General features: G+C 35.8%; 5 protein-coding genes across 5 annotated transcripts; 2 read left to right on the forward strand and 3 right to left on the reverse strand.

The window, feature by feature from the left end:
• The first annotated feature begins 283 nt into the window (after positions 1-283).
• LOC147514096 (protein TIC 100-like) lies at positions 284-1,061 on the forward strand. The gene is made up of 2 exons (XM_086599594.1): positions 284-725; positions 870-1,061. Exons 1-2 carry the CDS (start codon positions 355-357, stop codon positions 910-912), a joined length of 414 nt encoding a protein of 137 aa, XP_086455720.1. The 5' UTR covers positions 284-354; the 3' UTR covers positions 913-1,061.
• Positions 1,062-4,425: 3,364 nt separating this feature from the next.
• Positions 4,426-10,980, forward strand: LOC147514097 (leucine carboxyl methyltransferase 1 homolog). Its single transcript, XM_086598993.1, has 9 exons — positions 4,426-4,550; positions 4,881-5,001; positions 5,110-5,157; positions 6,063-6,146; positions 6,645-6,706; positions 7,791-7,842; positions 8,587-8,625; positions 8,714-8,752; positions 9,007-10,980. The coding sequence occupies exons 1-9, from the start codon at positions 4,426-4,428 to the stop codon at positions 9,052-9,054; spliced, it is 618 nt and encodes a 205-aa protein (XP_086455119.1). The 3' UTR covers positions 9,055-10,980.
• Positions 10,981-11,082: 102 nt separating this feature from the next.
• Positions 11,083-14,933, reverse strand: LOC147514098 (F-box protein At3g07870-like). Its single transcript, XM_086597526.1, has 2 exons — positions 13,591-14,933; positions 11,083-11,436 (listed from the first exon to the last, which is right to left on the reverse strand). The coding sequence occupies exon 1, from the start codon at positions 14,784-14,786 to the stop codon at positions 13,602-13,604; it is 1,185 nt and encodes a 394-aa protein (XP_086453652.1). The 5' UTR covers positions 14,787-14,933; the 3' UTR covers positions 11,083-11,436; positions 13,591-13,601.
• A 146-nt stretch (positions 14,934-15,079) lies between these two features.
• On the reverse strand, positions 15,080-16,146 carry LOC147514099 (putative LRR receptor-like serine/threonine-protein kinase At3g47570). The gene is made up of 2 exons (XM_086599595.1): positions 15,695-16,146; positions 15,080-15,550 (listed from the first exon to the last, which is right to left on the reverse strand). Exons 1-2 carry the CDS (start codon positions 16,008-16,010, stop codon positions 15,180-15,182), a joined length of 687 nt encoding a protein of 228 aa, XP_086455721.1. The 5' UTR covers positions 16,011-16,146; the 3' UTR covers positions 15,080-15,179.
• LOC147514100 (LRR receptor-like serine/threonine-protein kinase EFR) lies at positions 16,089-23,637 on the reverse strand. The gene is made up of 2 exons (XM_086598994.1): positions 21,924-23,637; positions 16,089-16,204 (listed from the first exon to the last, which is right to left on the reverse strand). The coding sequence occupies exons 1-2, from the start codon at positions 23,635-23,637 to the stop codon at positions 16,089-16,091; spliced, it is 1,830 nt and encodes a 609-aa protein (XP_086455120.1).
• Positions 23,638-24,510: the final 873 nt, after the last annotated feature.

Consider the following 24,510-nt stretch of genomic DNA (forward strand, 5'->3'; position numbering starts at 1 on the left):
TAGAGAAGTTTTATTTGTTTTTTGGGTTATATTGACATACCCCCCACCAGTAGTTGCAATTAGGATTACCCCCATAATAATTGAAATTAGGATTTCCCCCCAACTTGACAGTCAATAGGAGTCAACCAACAGTTTCTGTCAGTTGACTGGTCAAGGATCACGAATTGTCCTAAATACCCTTTTCCTGTAGAAATTACGAAATTAGCCATTAACACTGTTTAAAGCGCACGACTCAAAGCCCAAAATCGATATTAGACACTGTTCAAATCTGGTTTCTCTGAGGTTAGAACAATAGATACAAACACGCCACAATACCACATTAAACTCTTCGATGAAGTACTCAACAGCAAAGAAATGCAAAAGAAAAGAGAAAAAGAAGAGAAAGAGTTTCAGTTCCATGAAGACTTATTTGATTTCCCAAAAGACCCAGAGAAATGGACTGAACAAGATTTACAAGAACTTTGGGCTGATGCACCTTTAGATATGAAGAAACCTGGTTGGGATCCTGTTTGGGCTGATGCTGATGATTGGGATGTTGTTCTTGATGAACTTGAAGAAGGGAGAGATCCTCCTATTGCTCCTTTTTATTTACCGTATCAGAAACATTACCCCGCGATACCGGATAATCATTTTGACATTTCCACCCCCGAGTCTGTCATTGAAGAGCTTGATAGGATTGAGGAGTTCCTTAGATGGGTCAGCTACATTTTCCCTGATGGGAGTTCGTAAGTATTCGTTACCCTCATTTTCCTTGTTGGTTTGTTTCTGATTGTGAACTCTTGATTTGAGTTACTACGGATATGTGTTCCCCAATTGTTTACTGAAGAAGTGCTTATACTGACACCTTTTCTTGATGACATCTGCTGAAGGTATGAAGGAACTGTTTGGGATGACTTGGCTCATGGGACTTGACGATTCAACAGTGAAAATGACATAAGATTGGGTCAAATTGAGCTGAAAAAAGAAAGTTTCAGAAGAAGAAAAGTTGCACTCTTGTTTTGATGAAAAACACACTGGGACAACATAAGAAGAAGAAGAAGTAAAAGAAATCAATCTCACCGTCATCGTCATCAGTATCAGCTGCAATGAAGCTCAAAGAAGTGAGAAGAAGCATAACAGCAACAAGAAACACTCTAATAAGTAAACCATCAGTTCTGAAACCAAATGCCATGATAGCATTTGCAAGTGAACAGTTCACTCTAAACTAGCTCAAAGCTCATTTCTCTCTCTCTCTCTCTCTCTCAACTAAGTTTGGAAGTAGAAGAAGAAACAAATAAGATGTTTTTAGAGTGTGTGGGTTTTACTTTTTCTTCATGCTTTAGAGTGTCTCAAGCAAGTGTTGTTTGAGGGGCGGGTATGTGTGGAGGATCGGGGGTCTTGAAGGTGGTCATACTAGAGGTTTCCATGTTTCTTCAGTCGTGATATTATAGAGACAGGCAGGGGTACAGCTCTAGTTTGTGATTAAACTTTTATTTTATTTATTTATTAATTTTTCGATTAGTAAGTAATTGGTTTGTTTAGGCGCTAATCAGAGAAACCAGATCTGAACAGTGTCTAATATCGATTTTGGGCTTTGAGTCGTGGGCTTTAAACAGTGTCAATGGCTAATTTCGTAATTTCCACAGAAAAAGGATATTTAGGACAATTCATGATCTTTGACCAAATCAAACCGGAAAACCGTTGGTTGACTCCTATTGACTGTCAAGTTGGGGAAATTCTAATTTCAATTATTATGGGGGGTATCCTAATTGCAACTGGTGGGGGTATGTCAATATAACCCTTGTTTTTTTTAGATATAGATAAAAAGTAGTTTGGATTTTTAATTGTGAGTTGGTTTAGTGTTTTTGTTTTTTTAATTGTTTTGAACGAAAGTGGGATCGGTGATTAAGCAAAAGAGTTTAATAAGGAGTTGAGGAGTTGAGTTCCTCGGATCATGTGTGAGTGATTTTGTTATTTGGTGAGGTAAGTTTTATTTGTTTTTTATATAGATAAAAGTTTGGATTTTTAATTGTGAGTTGGTTTAGTGTTTTTTTTTTTATTTTTTGTAACAAGTAGGAGTGGGATAAGTATTGCCAAAGAGTTTAATAAGGAGTTGGGTTCTGGGGGATTGTGAGTGATTTTGTTATTTAGTAAATGAGTTTTATTTGTTTTTTTAGATATAAATAAAAGTTTTGATTTTTTAATTGTGAATTGGTTTAGTGTTTTTTGTTTTTTGTTTTTTTAATTTTTTGTAACGAGTAAAAGTGGGGTAAGTATTGCCAAAGAGTTTAATAAGGTGTTGGGTTATCGGAAATTGTGAGTGATTTTGTTATTTGACAGAAGAGTTTTATTTGTTTTTTTTAGATATAGATAAAAGTTTGGGTTTTTTAATTGTGAGTTAGTTCATTGTTTTTTTTAATTGTTTGTAACGAGTAGGGTAAATATTGCCAAAAAATTTAATATAAAGAGTTGGGTTCTCAGGTATTGAGAGATTAATTGAAATCGTGTGTTTATTTTTTTTCTTAAATATGTTTGGTTTATTTTTTGTCCCAAATAAGTGACAACTAACTGAACTCTTTATTATAAAGTTTATTGTTTTGTCCCGATGATAGTGTGGCCCCTATTTTTAGTTTTGGTTTGGTGGCCCAAAACAACCGCTTGGGTCGCTTTGCCTCAGGGCCACCACTGCCTTACATCGGTAAGGTTTCGACGACAATATCTGCAAGTTCGCGTGTGCCTTACATCCGTAAGGTTTCGACGACAACATTTGTAAATTCGCGTGCAGGACCAGGAATTCAATTTCCTCAAATATCTTATCCATCTAAACTTTTTGTATCTATTATATATATAAAATCAGGAACTGAGACTCTATTCTTGTTTGTGGCTTATGGCAGAAAGTTATGTGTTCTCCGGACTATATATCACAATTTTCATGCATTATGTGTTATTGGACTCATGAATTTACCGGACTCATGAATTTACTTTCTGAAATGAATTCCGAATGAAAATCTTTTTTTATTATAATAATAATAATAATAATAATAATAAAATCTTTTTTTATTACTAATCAAACCTTTTGTAACCAATTTTCAGGTCATGTGTGAAAAAGAAATACATGAAAGATGACTACATCCATTTATTTGTAAGAATGCCAGTGAGAAGATCCCCGATAATTAACCGAGGTATATGTCAAACCATATATTTAAAATTTGTACATTCCATATTTTTCTAAATTGACGTGGTTGTGCAAATGGCTTTTTGAAGGGTATTACGCTCGTTGGGCTGCTTTGCCGAAGATGCTGCTTCAATTTCTCAAATGTGAAAGCCAAAGAAAATGTGATATTGAGCCGGTTTCGATACTACCTTCTTTCGCTTCTGCAGTTTGTCAACTCCCCTGATGAGAATATATGTCGATTTGGGCGAGACCACATCTTATTTTCAGTGCATTTTATGTGTAGTTATGTTTTTTTGTTACAGGATGATGGATTTGCGCCTCATTTATATGTGGAACTGGATTTAAAGAGGTGTGGTATTTGGACTATTCAGTAGTATCTTGTTCGTTTAGTAATCAGTGTGCTAGGAGCCTAGGACTACTAGCTCATTTTTGCTGCATGTCAGAGGGCAATTTGGTAGTTTTATGTTATCGAGAGATAGGTCACATAGCAGTGTATGTGTTTAGCCGTTTAGGCTTGTCATTTTTGTTTGGTAGGTGACTAGCAGGAGTGTTTTAGATCTCGTGTAGTACAGTCAGAAAAGGGAACTATTTTTTTGCTGTCTGATATTATAACTGTAAATTTAATCTAATCTCTACACTATATGAATAGCCGTATTTTAGGAGGAAAAATTCTCAACCAAACTGTGTATTTGTAATCTCTCTATTTTATGATTTTAGAATCACCTCCCTTAATAATTCTAATCAGCTCCTTCTTTTTTAAACAATTTACCAAAAGCTCTCTCATTTTATTTAAATTAGAATTAGCTTCATATTATTTAAAATAATTTAGAAAACCTCATTCACGTTACTCAAATTATATTCAACCTCTCCTAATATTTTTATATTATTTTTTAGATTATAACTAGAATTCGAAAAATCATACTATCAAAGACATGTTAGAGCGACAGGTTTAAATATTTAAAAAAAACAGATGCGTAGCACGGTTCGCATACTCGTTGAGATTAAATGTAGGAAAACAACATTCGTGTGCTCGCAATGTGACTTTGTTTTCAGACTCCCCCTTTGCCCTATTCATGTGCATTTGCATATGTTTCTGAACTTTACCTTGATACTAATAGGGCTGCATCTGCTTCTCATATCATGCTATAACTAGAGAACCTATATCACATCATAGTTCTAATTGAAAATATAATCAAGGTATTCATTTCTTAGTAGTCTTATGGTAACTTGATAATTAATCCTATTGAGTTATACTATTCTTCATGCACTGAATGTTGTGGTGTAATTGTGCAGAGAAAGGTGAGGTACTCAGTGATCATTACAAGCTTCTTCCGGTTGATTTGCGTGAAATACCAAAGTTAGATGATGTCATAAATCTAGCTCAGTTGGATCGAAGGTGTGTATGGAATTATTTTTGTTTCACATATTCAACTCCAAGTCTCCTTGATTTAATATGTAGATGATCACCAAACCAAGGTAACTAAGAATCTATCCTCTTGGTTGTCAGTTTCTCACTATCTATAGTAATGCAGAGGTTTACGCAAGTGAAGTTTCTTTTTTCGATTTGTACTATGCGGTTTGGTAGAAACATTTTTGACTAAATTGAGAAGAACGTTTTCCTGTCGAACGAATATGAGTTTATTGGGATAAATATATTCTTGGCCTGGGCTTGTCTAAGTAAACATTAAGGGAATAACTGAGAAAGCTGGGTTTGTTTTGTCATCAGCTTACCGACATTCATAATTGCAGAATGTGTTCTAATATACTTGGATCCAGATTCAACTCGCAATATAGTTAGCTGGGCTTCAAGAGCATTTTCCACTGCAATATTTTTCATTTATGAGCAGGTTCATCCTGATATTTTCTATTCAACATTCTTTTCTTCCTACAGAATGCTTTATTAGTAGTGATGCTATTTTGCAACCTATTGTTCATATTTTCATTCTGCCTAACAGATTCACCCAGATGATGCTTTTGGCCAGCAAATGATGATGAACTTAGAGGTAGTAGGTTTTGATTTAATTTCATTTCTTTTTTCATTTATCATTTTATTTTGAAGGTGTGTGATTTATTTTGTTTCTGTTACGTGTCATTGTATAATTGACTAAATGTTTAGATGAAAGAATCTCTTTGGCGGAAACTTTTTGTTTAGATCACTGAGTTTCTATGCGATTTTGGGTTTTTTTCTTTTGGTGGATAATTCAGTATCACACTTATTTACTGTATTAATATCCCAACATTATGTGTGGCTTCAAGTTGGTCCCAACTGCTCTCCTAGCTGAAGGATAGAAATGAATAACATCAGACATACTGTAGCCTTTATGGGAGCCATTTCTAAGAGATGGAAGCTTCATATAACCATGGCTATTATTCCAAGTTCTAACAGCCCTGTAAATCACTACATTACACTTTGATGATCAAAATTTAAGGCACCTTGAAACATTAACTCTCCAACTCTAAAAGATTAACCAAAACATAAGTGAATAAATAGGAAATTACCAGTTGGATTGTGAGCTTACTTATGGACTTCACATAAAACTCTCTGAGCCCTGGTACCCAGTTTCATTGAGATTTGACAAGACCCAGTTGAATTCTTCACCTGGGTTATGCTAAACGGGGACCTTTTGAGTGCCACCATGTGGTTTCATAGATGAGTTTCAAGCAGCTGTAGGGGTTGCTATGGGTGGTCACCATTAAGGGAGGAGAAATATTTAGGTCTGTTTCACATAATGGTTCAACTTCTGTGGAGGGTCCTGGTGGCCAGCCTTTGTACAGGATCTGTGTTTGATAATTTTTACTTGTTTCAGTATAAGCTAATTTACATTGTGAAGCATCCATCAAAACCTGCCATCTAGCTACCTCTATTATCACTAATTATGTTTTGTAATTTCAAGAATATAATTGGCAGAGTCGAGGATGTGGGCTTGTAGGCATATATGCTACTCCAACATTACAAGCTAAAGAAAAATTATTTCTTGATCAGGGCTGGCAGGTATTTCTTATATCTGATTTGTCTTTTTCGGTGATCAAATTTTTCGCAGTATAATTATGTAAAGAGATGTGCAACCTCATGTAGTGTGAAGAGGGGGAAAGCAGAGAATTTCTCTCTTCGCAAGGGAAAAAAAAATGGTGGTTATTTTGTCAAGACAGAAATAGGATATTTCCTTTATGCTTTTGTTGCAGAATTAATAAATTATACAGAAATGATGTTTGGTGCGTTTGTATAAATCTGCTCATTGGACCTCCTACTTGCCAAAGTAGATAGTTTATTTTCCTTGTCTTACCTGACGGATAATATTATTGTATGGACTTGTGACTATTTTTTGTGGCGTCTTTGTTTCCACTTCCTTTCTGTTGGAGCTGCTCTGCAATTGAAGCTTTACTTTTGAATTTGTGAACGTAGTTGATATTTCTGTTTTCTTGCTATATTATCTTCTTAGAGTTTTACAATTCATTGTTCTCATTTTTCAAGCTATTCTTTTCTCATAAGGTGGTTGCTTGGGACATGTCGAGGGTTTATAGCAATTTTCTAGATCCACAAGAAAGACGCGGGTAAATTGATTCTTCATATCTGAGACTTAGTGGAAATACTTTTTTTAGCTGAGTGTATGGATGTTTACAAGAGAACGTGAAAGATTTGACATTCAAGATAATAATCATATTTTAAAAAACAGATAAAATGATTTTTATCTTGATTAAGTAATGAAGATAGACTTATGGGGAATATAGATAGGCACATACAAAAGCATTACAACTATTTATAGAGCTGATCAGCTGACCTCTTAAGAACTCCAAAACAAGGAAAAAGAAAAGAATACTAAGTAGATATATAAGTAGGGTGAAGGAGATTTCCAGTTTGCCCATCAAAGAAAGAAACAAAGAAAGAAATCCAGTAGTTAAATAACAGTTTATCATTTGGTCAATTCTTTGAGATTTCAGACTATGGGACTTAGACATTTGGATGTGAATGGAACAAAAGGAAAAGAACAGCAAGAGCGTGCCTAGCATCCTAAACTATGTTACTTCAAAAATAATTTGTGTCGGATACGTATCCACGTGTCCGTATCACACACGGACACATATTGTGTGTGATATACCTTAGTTTTTTTATATTTCGCCGTGTCAGACACTCCATATCCGTGTCGGATATGGACACACGTGTCCGTGTCAATGTAACTTAGATCCTAAACTATTGACCAACTGCTAGTGAAATCTATTCTACTTGTGTAAGTGAGTCAACTCAGCACAAATCCTGAAACCATAGTTAATGAGCATGCCATGTCAGGGATATTGAATTAGTACATAATAAAAAAATCTCTTATTTTCTTATCAAGCAAAAGAAGATTCTATAAATATTCAGGAAAGCAAGTAGTCCTAACGATAAAGGATCTAATGCATCCCTTCCTTGATGGTGGATGTTCAAAGAGAAACATAATGCTCGTGCTATGGGTTGTGGTGTACCCTTCACTTTGCTGCCTCGCCGGTTTACAGAGAAACCCGGAGATTTCTTCTTCTTCTCCATTTTATGAATTGTTTCTTCCCCCCTTCTTTTGCTTCTTCTTCTATTTGGTTCTATTTGAAACTATCATTTGAGAGATACCCAACTGTAATCCTTTTTCTGTCTTAACTTAATTAGGATGGAACGGCTGGAACTGTTTAACGAGTTTGAGGAATGGAACATGATGCAGGCAAGTTTGCAGAAATTCTTGTTAGCATTGTTACCAGAATTGCTAGGCTCTTTTAACTTACAAATATAACTAGTCAAAAGGTTTGTAGTAAACAGACAATAAGTTAAAGTTTTGAGTATTACTGTTATTACTATTGGAGTAGGTCATCTAATCCACGTAGAGCGTTCTCACACGAAGCTACTGATTAAATTACTTGATCATTATCCCCCTAATTGCGACTCCACAAGGAGAAAGTTGGGCGTCATTTGTGAATGATATTGTGCAAACGATTATATGCACGTTTATATGATCTTTTGATAACAAAAGGAGAGTGGAACAGCTCGTCTATATTTGGACGAATTGACATGGTTATTAGTTCCATTTGGCCAGATGGACCAACGCCTGTGTCCAAGCCTAGCCAATCTTTTGTTGGTCAAAATATATCAACTCAGAGTCTCAGACCAACCAGTACTATCCCAAACACAGAAAGATTGGTCGAACCTCTGTGCATCTTGCAACTGTAATATGAGGTTGGTTTAAAGTTTGTCCGTACGCCATTAACTGCAGAGATAAGTAAGTTATAGATAAATGAACTTTAAATCCTACTTGTTTATGACAATTGGCTTGGTTTTGGTGCATTATGTGTACTCTGTGAGTAGATAGTTTGATAATTCTTTTTTGAGATAATAATTATTCCAAAGCCTTATATTAAGCAGACTAGAGTTGATTCTAACAGAAGCCTTTCTGCCAAAAAGTGCTTTTCAGGATCACTACTGCGTGGCCTTTGCTATCAACGACAACATGGTACGAGAAGTACTCCTTTGTCATATAAACCCTTCAGTTCTCTTTCTTTATATGCACTGCTCAATGACCACCTTTCATTTTGCTTCAGGGCTTATTTCAAAACTTTGGATTCCGGAATACGGTTGCAGTAAGTTCACCCTGAAAGATAAAAGGATTGTAACTTCATAAGAATTGTCTAGGTAATCCTTATTCTAGTGATGAATGAGCAAGTTAGAATTCTTGTGATGAATGACTGTACCTAAAAAGGTATGCGTGTATATGTAGTACAGTAATTAGGACTCAGCTGTTTCCAAAGCCTTAATACACTTTATGTTCCTTGAATGCTTGCTGAGACAGGACTTGTTGAATGACATCTCACACAAATCCTTATGTTACCCTCAGGTTATTATTTTGTCTGCACGTCAGATTGGCTTACGGGCTCTTTGTTAGGCAAGTGAACGTCTTTTTTGGGTTACTTTGTGGGATTTAAAAACCAGAAAGGAGAATCTGTTTTCCCTTCCCCATTTCTCGTTTCTTATACTTCTTTAGCATTTACTTCGATTTATGTAGTTGTATGATATGATGCCATTGTTGGCGAAGATGTCTGATATATTAAATATTTTCCGTCACTTCATGCATGTCGAAAACTTGAAATATTTTTTGATCCTGTCAAGAATACACCAAAAGAGATGAAATAATCGTAAGCGTCCATAATTTTGTAAAGAAGCTTGCATGACTGAATGTTGATGCCTTGACTAGGGTGGTTACGATCAGTCTGGTGGTTGTCACGTTTGCGTCTACAGAATTGAACTTTGAACTGATTCCTGTTGTCTCATTATTTGCTATGAAAAATTGTTGGAATCGTTCTGTCCATTTTTTTCCTACTCTAACTTTTTAGGGTTTGGCTAGTTGGTTCGTAAGAGTATAATGATTTTCAACATTTCGGAAGTATAATGTGGTGCGTTGTCTATTTATCTGGCTATTTTTAACTTGCAAAGTACTAAATGAACTTCACTACAATTTTAATTAAAATTTACCGTCTTTGTTTAATTTCGTGATGGAATTTTGTTTGCATATATGCATGTCCACTTGCTCACCTACACTAATAATATCTCGCACCAAACTTGGCTCTATACGAAAAGTGGCATTGATGATGGGTTAGTTTCCCAGCGTCACTTTGCTGGGGAAACACATCTTGAATTTTGGAACAAGAAAAAGAGAGAGAGGATTGATAATGAAGAAGGTGAATTTTTTAGTTGTCGGTTTTTTTTGGGCTTTTTTGGGCGTTGGTTTTTTACTTCTTTTTTTGTTTGATGAAATATAAGTAAGTTTTTTGTTATTTATTTGTTATTATATTGAGTTTTAACTAATTAATTAAGTTATTAGTTATTTATAATTTGGATGCAACCTAAGATATGGAGGCCCTAGTCTCTCTTGCATTCACGGTGCAACAATACCAATTTTTTTTTTTTGATATACCCTGTTACATACACGCCAATAAACAAATTGTTCACCGTTGATGTTTAGCCTTGAGTTAGTGTATAGTGCGCAACACTATTAGCAATTCCCATAGAAGGAACACCATCTCTAATTCTCTACTAGTGACTGTCCAGGAAGCATTCCTAACCATACTAATCTCATTTGCTATGTTCAAGATTATTCAATGAATATTGCTTACAATAAGCCATGTCCCATTACCGGAGAAAAGAAAAAAGAAAACATTTAAGACAAAATAAATTAGTTAATAATTTACAAGGCCATGCCCAAGGAGCGGGGAATAATATTAACAGTTTCTTTCAAAAGTCAAAACAATTAAATTCCAGAAGGATGGCACAGTTAACCGTCTGGAATAAGTAAAAAGAAATCGAGCTGATGCAGATAAAATTCTGTAATATAGTCAATTTATCATAGTAAATCTGGAGTACAATTAACATCTGACAATCGCCTTGTTAGAGCAACAAAATAAGGCTAAGTCAAGAGCGTCTCCATTAAAGTCCCTACTTCACCATCAAAAGCTACAAACAGATTTGAAAACATCCACTGGAACACATCGACTTGTTCAGGATTGACGTCTCATTAATATTTCGTGTCTGTATTCACATCGAAGTATGCGTGATGATAAGCATCCTTTCAACGGACTACAGGATGACAAGAATTCTGGTGTAAACCGTAAACCAACGAGCTCCAGCGAGTAAAAATCATTACAATCATCTCAAGAGATTCTGATTTCAAAAGAGAATATTTTACAGAAATGACATATATTTTGTTTAGGACTCAGTATTTTCTCATCTGCCCAACCTACAGAGTAACAGAGACCAAGCAGGACTAATGTCCTGATTCGAAAACGTTGGGAGGCCAACTCTCTTTTTGTTACACACACACATATATATATATATATATATATATATATATATATATATATATATATATATATATATATATATATATATGTAACAAAAAAAAAGAGAGTTGGCCTTATATATATATATATATATATATTAACAGAATCTTTCAAAGGTTACACCTCTGAAACCAGAGATTAAAGATTCAGAAAGAACTAAGCCACCAAAGTGAACAGGTTGAGGGAACAAAAGTTGTTACAAAATGTTGCTCTTCGGGTCTAGTTGGAAGAGGATTTAAACACCATTGTGCATCTGATGCATGACCAGTCCGCAACCCGGTTTGCTTATCTATAATTCCAACGAAAGGAATATTGTAGTATCGAGACGCTAACTCTAAGTTGCATCAAACAGAACCATTGCAGGATATTCACATTCAGCTACTTCACTCACTATACTCACCTTACTGCGATCATAATTACCAATTCGATACCTTCAAAAAATTAAATAAAGGAGAAAATAATACAATGAAGCAGCAACGACAGAAATTACAGTACTAACCAATTATGTGAACTAACAAAATTAAAAAGAAATTCTTAAAAAGTTAGCCATTGGGGTGGGTCTGTGTTATTGGTATATCAAAAGAAATGCTTCCCCAGCAACGGTGCTTCGTTTTCTAGGTGTCACTTTTTTAGTTTCCTTTGTTCTGTACATCCTAATGTAACTCTTTCCTTCATTTCTGATACCAAAACTTGCTCATTTAAAAAATAAAATGGGGTGGTTCGTGAGGTTGTTTACACGTCTTCTTCTATTATGCCTATTACTCAAAAATAAAATCAGGATAGAGCAGTGTCAACTAGTAAATTTAGTAAAGCCTTTGGGTGATGATACCAGAGACCCTGCCAGCAACAATGAGTTACTGATCTCATTTAAAACAGGCTTGCCAACCAATAAATAAATAAAATAAAATGAGGATAGAGAACAGATGTCATAGTTGCCCAATGCAGTTCAAATGAATATATTTAAAAGGAATACCCGGTGAGAAAAACATGAAGAAGAAATATTAATATAAGATAAAATGAGTGAGAAAACTATAAGGGAAAGGATGCATTCAAATGACCAAGGACATCTTAATGCAAAGTAGAGGTAAGAACCATCAAATATTTTATCACTAGGAGTCTAGACACTATTTTCCCTTCTTTAGGTTGTTGGGTAATAATTCACATTAAAAAAAACCACACAACACACACTTTTGGAAGTAACAAAAAAAGTGTGACAACTTCTTGAGGAATTTTAATTCATAAGCTACCAAACTGCAACGAAGCAAGAACAAACAGCCCAACCTGAGTAATGGAAAAGGTGCAACAATGATAGAAGAGATTTAAACTCTGCTTCATTAGCCCCTACATCCCAGGCGAAGGTCATATTCTAACCCCAAGAGTTTTTACCCAACCTCCCACGGCTTGATAAGTAGGCCACTGGACACCTTCACTCCATCCTTTCAGATGTCGTGGAAGATGCAAATAGTCCAAAACAATTCACATTCATCGAAATATCGACAAATAAAACCTTCACAAAGATCCAAAGGTAAAAAGGACCTATTATAGAAAATTTTCCAAAGGGAAAAAAGAACCGGTCTTCACCAAGGAGACAACAGACGCGATGCAAAAATACAAAGACAAGATCGTCTTAAGTTTTCTTGTAAAGTACAAACCTGCAATTATTTTTATGAACTCCATCCTAGAGGCCCTTGCATTATTAATCAGCTTTGGATGAATCACAATCGAGATTCAAGAACAAAACAATATTCCTAAAGTCACCAAATTTTTCCCACAAACAACTGTGACAAAAGAAACAGTTGTTATTCTAATTAAAATCTCTTATCTCCAAACATCAAACAGCTTTAGAGATGTAACCCGACAATTTCGGACTAGGCGGAACTCTTCAATCTTAGTAAATGAGAGAAACAAGAAAATAAGTCGACTGATGCCTCCACAAAGAGTTTCTAACATTTTGTCCGTCTTTCCCGTCTCTAAAGTTGCCAATAACAATATGAATGTTCTCTTTCTTCTCCGCTCCTCCAACACCGTGAACTCCGCTACTTCCATTTTTAGATCACATCTCTATATTCTCCACTATTTCATCTTACAAGTCATTTTCACCCTTCCTCCTCTAAAGTCTTCTTAATATAGTGCTACTAATCACAGTAACACTGTAGCAGAATACACTTATCATCATATCCCATTATATTCTTGTATTTTCCCTTTGTAAATAAACATGGGAATGTGGGCGTAACTGCGCCCCTTTGCTATGTAAAATGAAAACAATGACAATTTGTTTGCACAATAAACCATTAAGATCATTACCCACCACTTGTTACTTTGTCAAAACTATTTTTTTTTACAAAATTTAGGGTTCAAACATGAGGTTCACTTGAGATGATAATACATCCTAAGCAAACTACATCTGATAATACCAAAAAACAATATGTCAAGTATCCGCAAGGAACTCTTAGTCAACAACGTTCATGAAAAACACAGCAACAATTTTCACGGAATTATATGATCATTGGACAAAGATTGAAAATGTGAAAGCATATAAGCAAAATACAAGCATAATATTTAAGTCAGACTATAATATCAGTTACCTCTATCTTTGTTAACCCGTCTTCCTTGGCGATATGAGGCTCCCCAGATGAGGCAATATTCTCCAAAGAGAACCAGTATCAGTATACCTAAACGTTTTTGTTTTGGTATTGTAATAAGCTAGATAACTGTTCCGCCTGTCAGAACATAGAAGCAACATTTCTCCGTTTTTCATCAATTGAACTGGTTGAATAGGGTCAATGCGATAATCCCTATCCATCTGTGTAATTCTGATAACATATTCCTTAGTCCAAGATGATTCAACTCCATAATTTTTCATCACCCATATCCGAATATACTCTGCATTAATCACATGAACAACACAAAGACATTCTCCTAACTCCACCAAAAAACGATTAGAGTTTGCAGCACTACCTAAGCCGGGAGGCAGTGGAAGTTTTTGGAATTCCTCAATATCCAACTTGAACAAAATAACTTCTTCAGCCGTCATGCTGTTTGAGAAGCTTCCTATCCAGTGTAAAGCCCCATTCACCAAAATATCTGAGCCATTGTTGTCACGTATCGGCGACACGTAATTATTATTACTGTAACGCGGAAAATAGAAAGGAACTTTACCTAGGGATCTCCACTCGTCTGTGCCCAAAGTATATACCTCAGCTGCTGTTTCTTCTCTAGAGTCATTCCTCAGATTATCAACCAAATTAATTAGTATCCTTATAACCTTGAAGACTTTAGAAACTGGATCAAATCCAAACCCAAAAACAATACGATTAATCCAATGCAATGGAGGTTTAGGCACAACAATGTGGTCACCAGTAATCGGATTACATATGATGTAAGGTTCTTTATCATAAATGAAACCGCGGCGCGTTGAAAAGACCAAGCCATTGCAAGAATAGATATCAAACAATCGCTTAGGTGATTTTGCTGGATAAGAAAATATAGGGGCTTCAAAAGTATCCAAGCTTTCATTATCAATCAAACGAAAATCTCTACCATCTTGAATTAGAAAACAAGGGGGTGTGTTGTTGTTGTTGATTACTTTGTTGTCGTGGTACTTTTCGATAAAGCTTGGATGTTTGATTGTATGGTACCATGCTTTACTTAAAAACAAGCAACGACATAGGGACTTGATCGGTAGTCGTAATAGGATCTCGATGAAGATTGGGTTTGGGAGCTTGGACAGTATTCCGCTTATTTCGAATGATTTTTTTACTTTTTCTTTGGGATTTTCCATCTGGTCTGAAGAAACAGAAACTGAAATTGAGGGCACCACTTCTTTCACTTCCAACTGATCACTCTTCACTCCCCTTTCTGACTCTCTGGATACGGCATGTAATTTTATTGCCCACACATTTGTCTTTCGAATTACGTTACCAACTGTCTAATCCAAGCCCAACCCAAAACACAAAAATACAAGTACAAGCCCACACAAAGAGAAGATCCAATGACATGCCAATATGCCATGGAGACTTCTTTCGCTTATGAAGATACTGAAATGATAACAATAAAACAGATTACTATATACTGTGCCATACAACAGAATGATAAAACGTATACTACGCAGTTCTAAAACTATAAAACCCCAACAAATTGTATGTGCTATATAATATTGAGAGAAAGTTCACTCCTATTGATCAGTTCCAATAAAAAGTGTTTCTTTGATTGAATGCAATTCCTTGAGGACATCTTTGGTGTTCATTCTCTCAATCATTAGTTCATCTGAACATGCTACTCCAATCCTCAATATGCGACTTAAGCACTCAATTCTTCCATTTACTGGATTACTGGAAACTTCTTTCGGAGTATCTTCCTCTAGCAAACGTGTGTCGATTATGTCCATCACCTGTTGAGGTAAAGCCGTTTTAGAGAAGTCATGCTGAGTGAGCCCTTCCTTAAACATGTGATCTGTTGGTTTCTTTCCTGTGAAAATCTCTAGCAAAAGTATCCCATAACTATACACATCGCCCTCTGCAGACACTTGCGCACCCATGCCATACTCTGCAGTTCATTGATAGACTTGTTAGTCAAAAATTGGTTTGGTCAAAATTCTAGTTTGATCATTTAATTACAATTCCGATCTCTCCGTAGTATGTAAAATAGAACCAGCGACAATTATTGATAGTAATAAAAAAAAAAATGTACCTGGAGGAATGTACCCTATGGTGCCTCTAATAGCAAGTGAATTACTTTCATTTATGTTGGAAGTGCTAGTGCTCTTGGACAGAAACTTCGCTAACCCAAAGTCCCCAGCGTGAGAAGTCATGTCTTCATCGAGAAGAACATTGCTCGACTTTAGATCATAATGAACAATAGGTCTTTCACATTCGTTATGAAGATAATCCAAAGCAGAAGCTACATCGATTGCTATATTTAATCTTTGGTCGAGGTTCAAACTTCTTGGTACATTTTTTCTATCGGAAATTGTATGCAACCAGCTTTCCAGACTTCCATTAGGCATGAACTTCAAAACAAGAGCTTTAAAATCGTTACCATTAGAATCCTCACTTGAACAAACTGTTAGGATTTTGAGTAGATTTCAATGACGAATTTCTCTCAAAGCTTCACATTCCGCCATGAAACTCTTAGATGCTCTAGAATCCGTGAGGTTGAGTACCTTCACGGCAATAAGACTTTCATCTTGCTGGAGAATTCCTTTGTAGACAGTGTTAGAATAGTTGTATGAACACAAAGAATAAAAGTAGAAACGAGAAGGAACAAGAGCAATGAAGAAACAAGGACAAATGAATGGGAATAACCAAGGCGCTGATTAGGTCAGCCCTTAAGGAAAGATTTCGCCCTTCCAATGGTGCGAGAAATGCAACAAAGGGCGCTCTTCCTCACAGATTCAATGGTTAACAGCAGCCTGACTTTGCACTAGAACGTACTACCCTCTAGAACAACAATATAACTCTCTCTGGGCCGACAGGAAGAAGAGAAGAAGAAAAGGACCGGGTTTGAGTTTTCGTTTCTCGAAGTTTGAAGTTTCGATCAAGTCTATTCTCTCTATGGACTCACAAATCCTATTTATAGAGGTTAGGAGGAAGAGAGACCAACTCCTAATAGAACACCAAACTTGCCGCTCAAGAAAAAAGGCAAAACAAGTTTAGGGTATTGGTCAAACCACTACCCACAACAGTAAGTCCAAGCCCAAGCCCGAACCCTACCCGATGTGGTGGATAACCAATGTGGGACTATCTACTATGCACTAAAGTGGAGAGAACACCATTTATTCATCTCCTCCACTTTGCACACACACACTAGTATTTAGAAATACACAAGAGATTCCAACAATCCCCCACTATTTCAAAATACTAATAGTCCCCCACTATTTTGGAATAGGATATTACAAAAAGAAATGGGTTAACGAAATGCCGGAGAGAATCGAAAAAAAACAATGCATAAGATAATTGGTGCTTTACGGGCTTGAACCAAATCATAGGGTAACATATCTTATAATACGTGAAAGTGGTGGATTAAAAATCTTTGAACCAACATTCCTTGTAGTAAAATAGAGGACATGCACCCACATTGCTCTTTCATTATATGCCCGTTTCGGTGTTTACGCTTTTTGGCCCTTCAAGGCTTCGTGTTATGTGAATGCTCTAGAGTACTTGCACAATACTCATAAGAACCCACCCGTTCTACATTCACGTAGGTGGATATCCATCAAGTGTACATAGCGATTTAAAATACACTATCTCATAAAAATAATGGACTATGGATTCCATTAAGAGTAAAATAACTCATCCTTTTTCTCATTGCTATTCAAGTTATACAAAGTATACAATAATGCTATCTAGTCATAAAGGGGGCGCCTCAAAGAAAGACAATAGCATACCGAGCGGCGAGGTGACTTGTTTTCCCTTTGAACCTAATTCATGGGATTTCCAATCACATAGGTGGGGGTCTACGTCGATTGTAAGCCCTCTATCTAAGGCAAAGTCCCATCCCTCGACGATAACCACTTGCCTCCAAAGAAGGTGGTGTGGTTAGACATGTGGCCAAACTAAGTCCAACCTAACATAATCTCTAGCAATCGCTTGATTAAGTTATATCTCAACTTACATGTATTCTTTTTTTTCCCATTGCACATAAGATAACATGTTTTAGCTATTCAATAATGAGACAACAAAGCATATATACATCGAGGTCAAGTTTTGAGCCAATGGGAAGATTTGCCAAGAGGTTGCTAACCCACTCAAAGATCATCACATGCCTTTTCTAAAGCGATTAGCTTGGATGATATCCAAGACACTCAATTTCCACCAAAGGTAAACACATAAACATTACTGATCCAGGTTTATAACATATTACCCTTCTAACAATGATGGAAATCTACTAAATATCGACCCATAATCAATGGCTCTGCTATAGTACTTGGATAATCGACAATATACATCAAAGTTCCTTATAAGGACACAATGGGTTATCACCAAGATGTCATTAATGTAGGCAATGCCATGTCTCACATACATTATCCATCAAGTACAATTGGCTACCAATGATATTGACATATTTAGTATGAGAAAACACAAGGAGATTATTTTTCATAAGATGGATATTTGCCACAAAATGTGTTAACACATGCTTACTATCATAATACCCATACTTTTCAATGAAAAATATTTCTACTAAGTGCTATAACAATATAATGAGACCAACATGAGTTTTAATTCCTATATTCACCACCATTCAATTCTCAGAGTGCCCGAAATTCCCCTATACCATCCGGCGGTCGGGTTTAAGGTACTGTGGCCTTCAACCATATTCAAACGCGTCAACATCTTGACAACCTAATATAACGATTCTGAAATGAGTTTAACAACATAATAAACTATCATTTTCAATGACGGTTTATGATGTGTTTCAAATAGGAATTTCTCTGTCTCATACACATTCTCAATGCTAGCACTCATGATATTAAATCATCTAAACAAAGAGAGATTAACACATATGTCTTGCTTTGCTCTAAAGAAAGTACACATTTTTTTTATCAACAACGGTACTTTGACATCCATATGACACTAATATGTTGTTGAATTGCTCATGCCATTTATAGGCGCTTGAATCAACTCATACAAAGATTTAACTAAATTGTATACCTTCAGCTCATCACACGGTACTACTTGGTATTGTAGTTCCAAGACAACTACTCAACTAGAGTCTTTAGAATTCTCGTAGAAGAAATTCTAGTTATATGAGCAAGGTTTCAAAATAGTATAAATTTTGTCTCCGATTGAAACCCCTTGGCTATTATTATTAACATTGTATTTTGCAATACAACTATCACGCTTTTAGTTTTCTCTTGAAAATCCAATTCAACCTATAGATCCCCCAATAAATCAAGAGTCCAAATTTATAGGAGTTGTATCCTTCAAAAAGACACTTCTCATGACGGACAACTTTCTTATAGGTTAATGAATCTTCCTTAAGAAACATATAAACATCATCACCGTTAATGGTGGAAATACTCATTGATAGTCTTCCAAATTTCTTGTCAGAGAAATAATGGGATTATCTTATATAGTTCATTATGAACATTCAACCACTCTATGCCAATTTCCGAAAGCACAACCTCAATAAAATTAGCATATAAGACATTCAATAATAGTGTGGTATCTACAAAATTGTTATCACTCATGACAACCTAAAACAAACATCACTATTATGAGTTTCACCAATGAACATCTACTTGATAATTCTAGGTCTCAAAAATATATATATATATATATTTTTTTTTAGATTCATTCACAATAGCCTTGGCAAGACACCCCCACATTTTGAAACATTTTTGGATAGGCCAAAGACCTTTCCATACTTTGTAGTTCGATTATCTTTCCAATTATCTTGTGAGATGAACTATGGTAAACAAGTGTCATGCATATGGGTCACTACCCCCACAGTTCAATGGTTACTCAACCTAATCAAACTTACATGCAAAACACATTATACCGCTACAAACACTAAAAGAAACAACAACAATAAAATGCACTCTTATGACAAGAATACACTTTACTCAAGTCTATGATTCTAGATCATATTAAACATAGTCATATTATGTTCATGCTATCTATATGAAAGGAAATCCACAAGTGATTCAAATGAATTTTAAAGAATAGAAGAATTAGATGAAAAAGGTTTTACCCGAGATAATATCATTATCATCCTTCTTTTCATCATTCAACATTCCAACCGGCCATAGGAGACAATCCACGACTTGTACATCACCTTGGCTATTTATCCATAGTCATAGGAGGATAATGCCTAATAAGACAATCTACAAGCGTTACATCTCCTTGTCTAAAATAGTCATTTGGAGGATATTGTCTAAGAAGACAAACCATTACCTTACATCTCCTTGACTAAATTAGGTTTAAGAGGATATTGATTGTTTCCCATATTGTTTCCTCTCTCGTGAGACAACGATGCTCATTACTTAATAATATATGACATGGTTAAACTTCATGTCAATGTTAAATAATGCATTCATGCCAAACATGGTAAATATCATATCATAGGTTCGGGGAAAAGTAAACTTTAACTGTACCCCTCTCACAACAAAAAGTATACAATATTTAAGCAAATCTAGCCACCTAATATGCAAAACAACCGAGGACTCCACCTCCTCTTTTTTATATGAGCTCAAGTAAGATAGAATACCCTATCAACAAGACCTCAAGTACTACCACAACATCTAATGGCTCAATCCATTAATGTCTTCAACTAGAAAAATTTACCAATAAACTATTATCAAGTTTAAAGTAAATCCACGATGATTAATATCCAAAACTAGCATGCTACACAACTTTAACATATGCTATATTGGATATAAGCTACAAGTTACTTCATCTAACATGTATTTTACAACAAGATAATTATAACCATCGCCTAACAACACGCTCACTCAATAAAGATAAGCAATTATGCATTGAATACATTATAATTACTATCCAAGATTTGAGTGTGGTTGATATTAACTATCTTAAGGTCTCTCTTAGACCATCTACATACATCTACATATGTACAAAGAAAATTAATATCAAACTACTTCTAGTCAAACCAATTAATTCCTCAGTGATAAACACGTATAATTTGTTGACTAGATTATTAAAGAAGTTTAAGCTTAGGGATTTCCCTCCTAAGAAAAACTAGCATACAACTCAAGGCAAGAATATCACCATATAATCAAACCAAAAGAATTGCAAAGAGTGAAAGAATACGATACCTAACCGATTGAAAAATCGGATTACCATATTTTCCTCCTAGAAAAAAACAGTTCAAAAGAACTGTAATTCTGAACCAGCTCATAAAGAATTGGGTATCAAGCCTTATACCACTGGAAAGCTCTTTGAATTAGCTTTTCAACCCAAAAAGCGGATTGCAAAACCGAGTTCTGAGCTGAAAGTTATAGCAGTTTCCGTAACGAGTGACGCAGCAGTCAAAAAGACGAACTTTGACGTTTTTCTTGATAGAAATCTCATATTTGACTCCCACAAACGTAGGAGAAAGGTCTACAACCATATAGGGTTTGATAAACCACAAAAGATCAATAAATAGTCAATCTTTAATTGGTTTCCCTAACAAAAAAAACGAAATTATTAGAAAATTTATAAAGTCATAACCCAATAACACAAACAATAACTCAAAGTAAAAGACTTATCTTTTGATTGTCGTATTAAAGCACTCTCCTTTGTTCTACTACAAAAATCTTTCCTTAAGATTGTTAGAATAGTTGTATGAACACAAAGAACTAAAGTAGAAATCGAAAGGAACAAAGAGCAATGAAGAAACAAGGACAAGAGTAATTGGGAATAACCAAGGCTGGATTAGGTCAGTCCCTTAAGGAAAGATTTCAGCCCCTTCCAATGGTGCGTAAATGCAACAAATGACGCCTTCCTCACAGATTCAATGGTTAACAAGTGGCGACTTTGCACTAGAACGACTACCCTCTAGAACACAATATAACTCTCTCCTCCTGTTGGTTGAAGAAGAGAAGAAGAAAAGGACCGGGTTTGAGTTTTACTTTTTCTCTCGAGTTGAGTTTCGATCAAGTCTATTCTCTCTATGGACTCACAGTCCTATTTATAGAGGTTAAGAGGAAGAGAGACCAACTCCTAATAGAACACTGAAACTTGCTGCTCAAGAAAAAGGCAAAACAAGTTTAGGGTATTGGTCAAACCACTACCCACAACAGTAAGTCCAAGCCCAAGCCCGAACCCTACCCGATGTGGTGGATAACCAATGTGGGACTATCTACTATGCACTAAAGTGGAGAGAACACCATTTATTTATCTCCTCCACTTTGCACACACACACTAGTATTTAGAAATACACAAGAGATTCCAACAGACAGATCCGTAGCTTCCCATACCAATCAAATTTTCCAATGAAAATCCATTTGTTGCTTTATGAAGATCATAGTAAGAAACCCTCTTGATATCTCCCATAAGCTGTTCTGTTGGTGGGTTTTCCTTACGTTTTTTCTTCAAGTAGAATATAAAGAATAAGGCCACCACTATTACCAAAGGTACAAGTACGCCTACAACCACCTTCAAATAAAGAGGACTTCCTTTTTTCTTGAGCACATTAGACTTTTGAATGTTGCATTTTGGTAGCTTAAGTTCAGGAATTCCCCCACAGAGCTTGTAATTTCCATAAACTGAAACTGCACTTGCATATGAAAAGATTCCTTTTACTGGTAACTCACCCTCAAAGTTATTGAAAGATAGGTTCAGACTTTTTAAGCCTGAGAGGTTCTCTAATTCTTTAGGAATTATTCCAGATAAGTTGTTGCGCGAGACATCCATTACTTGAAGGCCTTTCAAAGAACTAAGAGAAGTGGGAAGGGATCCTTGGAAAAAATTACCTTGAATATAAAGGTACTCCAAGCTCAAACAGTTACCAAGTTGGCTGGGTATTTGGCCAGACATTTCATTCTCAGATACATCTAAGCCTTGAAGATTTTGAAGGTTACCCAGTTCCACTGGTATGGATCCATTGAGTGAATTATGTAATAAAGTGAGGGTAACTAATCGAGTGGATAGACCAATCTCTTCGTTTGGTATGGGACCTGTTAAGTTGTTATAAGAAAGATCCAGTGTTTGCAGAATTTGGTTGCCTAGACTTGAAGCAATGCTTCCTTCCAAGAAGTTGTATGACATATCAAGAAAGAATAACTGAGGCATGTTCCTTATGGAGGAAGGGATTTGCTCTGATAACTGATTCCCATATAGATACAACATTCCTAGGTTTTTAAGATTCCCAATACCAGCCGGAACACTTCCAGTGAAGAAGTTATTAGTCAAATCAAATGCAATCAAGTTTTGGAGATTCTCAATTTCAAGAGGAATGTTTCCGGATAGTTGATTTTCACCTATATACAATTCACTAAGTATGCTTGAGAAATTAGTTACCGATGCAGGTAGCATGCCTCCAAATTGGTTGGCGCGTACACTGAGAAATTCTAGACTGGTACAATTGGACAGGGAAGTAAAGAAATCCAAATCCCTAGAGGTCCCACGTCCAAGACGATTTTCTTCGAAATTTAGGAATTGGAGGTCGATCAGATTTCCAAGATTAATAGGAACTTCTCCACTAAATTGGTTACCACCGAAATCAATTTTTTGGAGTTTTGAAGCATTGGACAAGGAAGTTGGAATGGGTCCAGAAAATCGATTTATCCCGATGAGAAAGTTTGTAAGATTTGGAAGCATAAAACCAATAGTACTGGGAAGACTCCCACTCAGTTGATTATCTGCATTGGAAATAATCTCTAAACTTGAAAGATTATAAAGAGATGCAGGAAATAAACCATACAAATTACATAAACCAATTCCAAATTCTTTTAGGCTTTTTAATTCGTCAAGTGTAATAGGAATAGTTCCTCCTAAATTATTTTCAGATATTGAAAGAGACTCAAGTGATGTAAGGTTCCCCAGGGAATGTGGAATTCCTCCTGTTAGTCCGTTTGTTCTGGTGAAGCGCCAAAGTAACAAGCTTTGAAAGAGTCCCCAGTTCCGTGGGTATCTTTCCAACCAGATTGTTGCAACTTGCAACTCAGAAAGAGGATTTTGAGGTTGGAACATGGGAGATATTGTTTGGAATTTTTCCAACCAAAGAGTTATTACTCACAATAAGATGTTGAGTCTAGACAAATGACCAAGTTCTTCTGGAATTTCACCTTGGATACTGTTGTTATAAAGGACTAGCGACGTCAAGAAAGAGAGGTTTCCGAGGTGAGGCGACAAGGACCCTAGCAGACCATTGGAGCTAAGATCCAAGACTCTCACTCTTTGATGTGTATGACTGCATTTAACTCCTACCCATTCACCAAAATGATGAGAATCATTACATGAACTCGCAACGTCATAAGGGTCTAGAGTTATTTGAGATTTGAAGGCGGGTAAAGCTAAGACCATCTTTAATGGTGAGACTTGAAAAACACCAATTTTTTTTACCAAACTAAATAAACACCAAACAACTTCAGTGGAAACATCAAAGAGTGAGCACTAAATGTACGTCGCGGTATTTCCAAAACCACGCCAAATAAAGATCCTATCAAGAGGTCTCACCTCACCATTAAAGATAGGTTTTACCAAATTTTCAAGAATTTAGTGTTTGGTATTCAAGAGGTATCACCATTAAAGATGCTCTAATCTATCTGTTTCATTCCCTAAAATTTGGGCTGTGGGGAATCTCAGTGGTAAAGAAATACAACAGAGAAGCATGGAAAGCGACAGAAAATACCTGAATGCTGTCATCACTCAAACACAAAATTGTACGAGAGATGTACTGATTTGCTAGTGCACTGAAGACTGAAGCAGTGTATATAATCAGAATGCTTAAACTAAAGAAGAAAATGTGTCTTGCTTCTGATTTTATTTAGTGAATGTAAGATGGGATTTTGCTGGACTGGATGTCATGTCATTCAGTCATTCAGATGTTATTAGTCTGAATTC

This window comes from Coptis chinensis, chromosome 3 (genome assembly GCF_015680905.1).
Source record: "Coptis chinensis isolate HL-2020 chromosome 3, ASM1568090v1, whole genome shotgun sequence".
In the NCBI taxonomy this organism is placed as follows: domain Eukaryota; kingdom Viridiplantae; phylum Streptophyta; class Magnoliopsida; order Ranunculales; family Ranunculaceae; genus Coptis; species Coptis chinensis.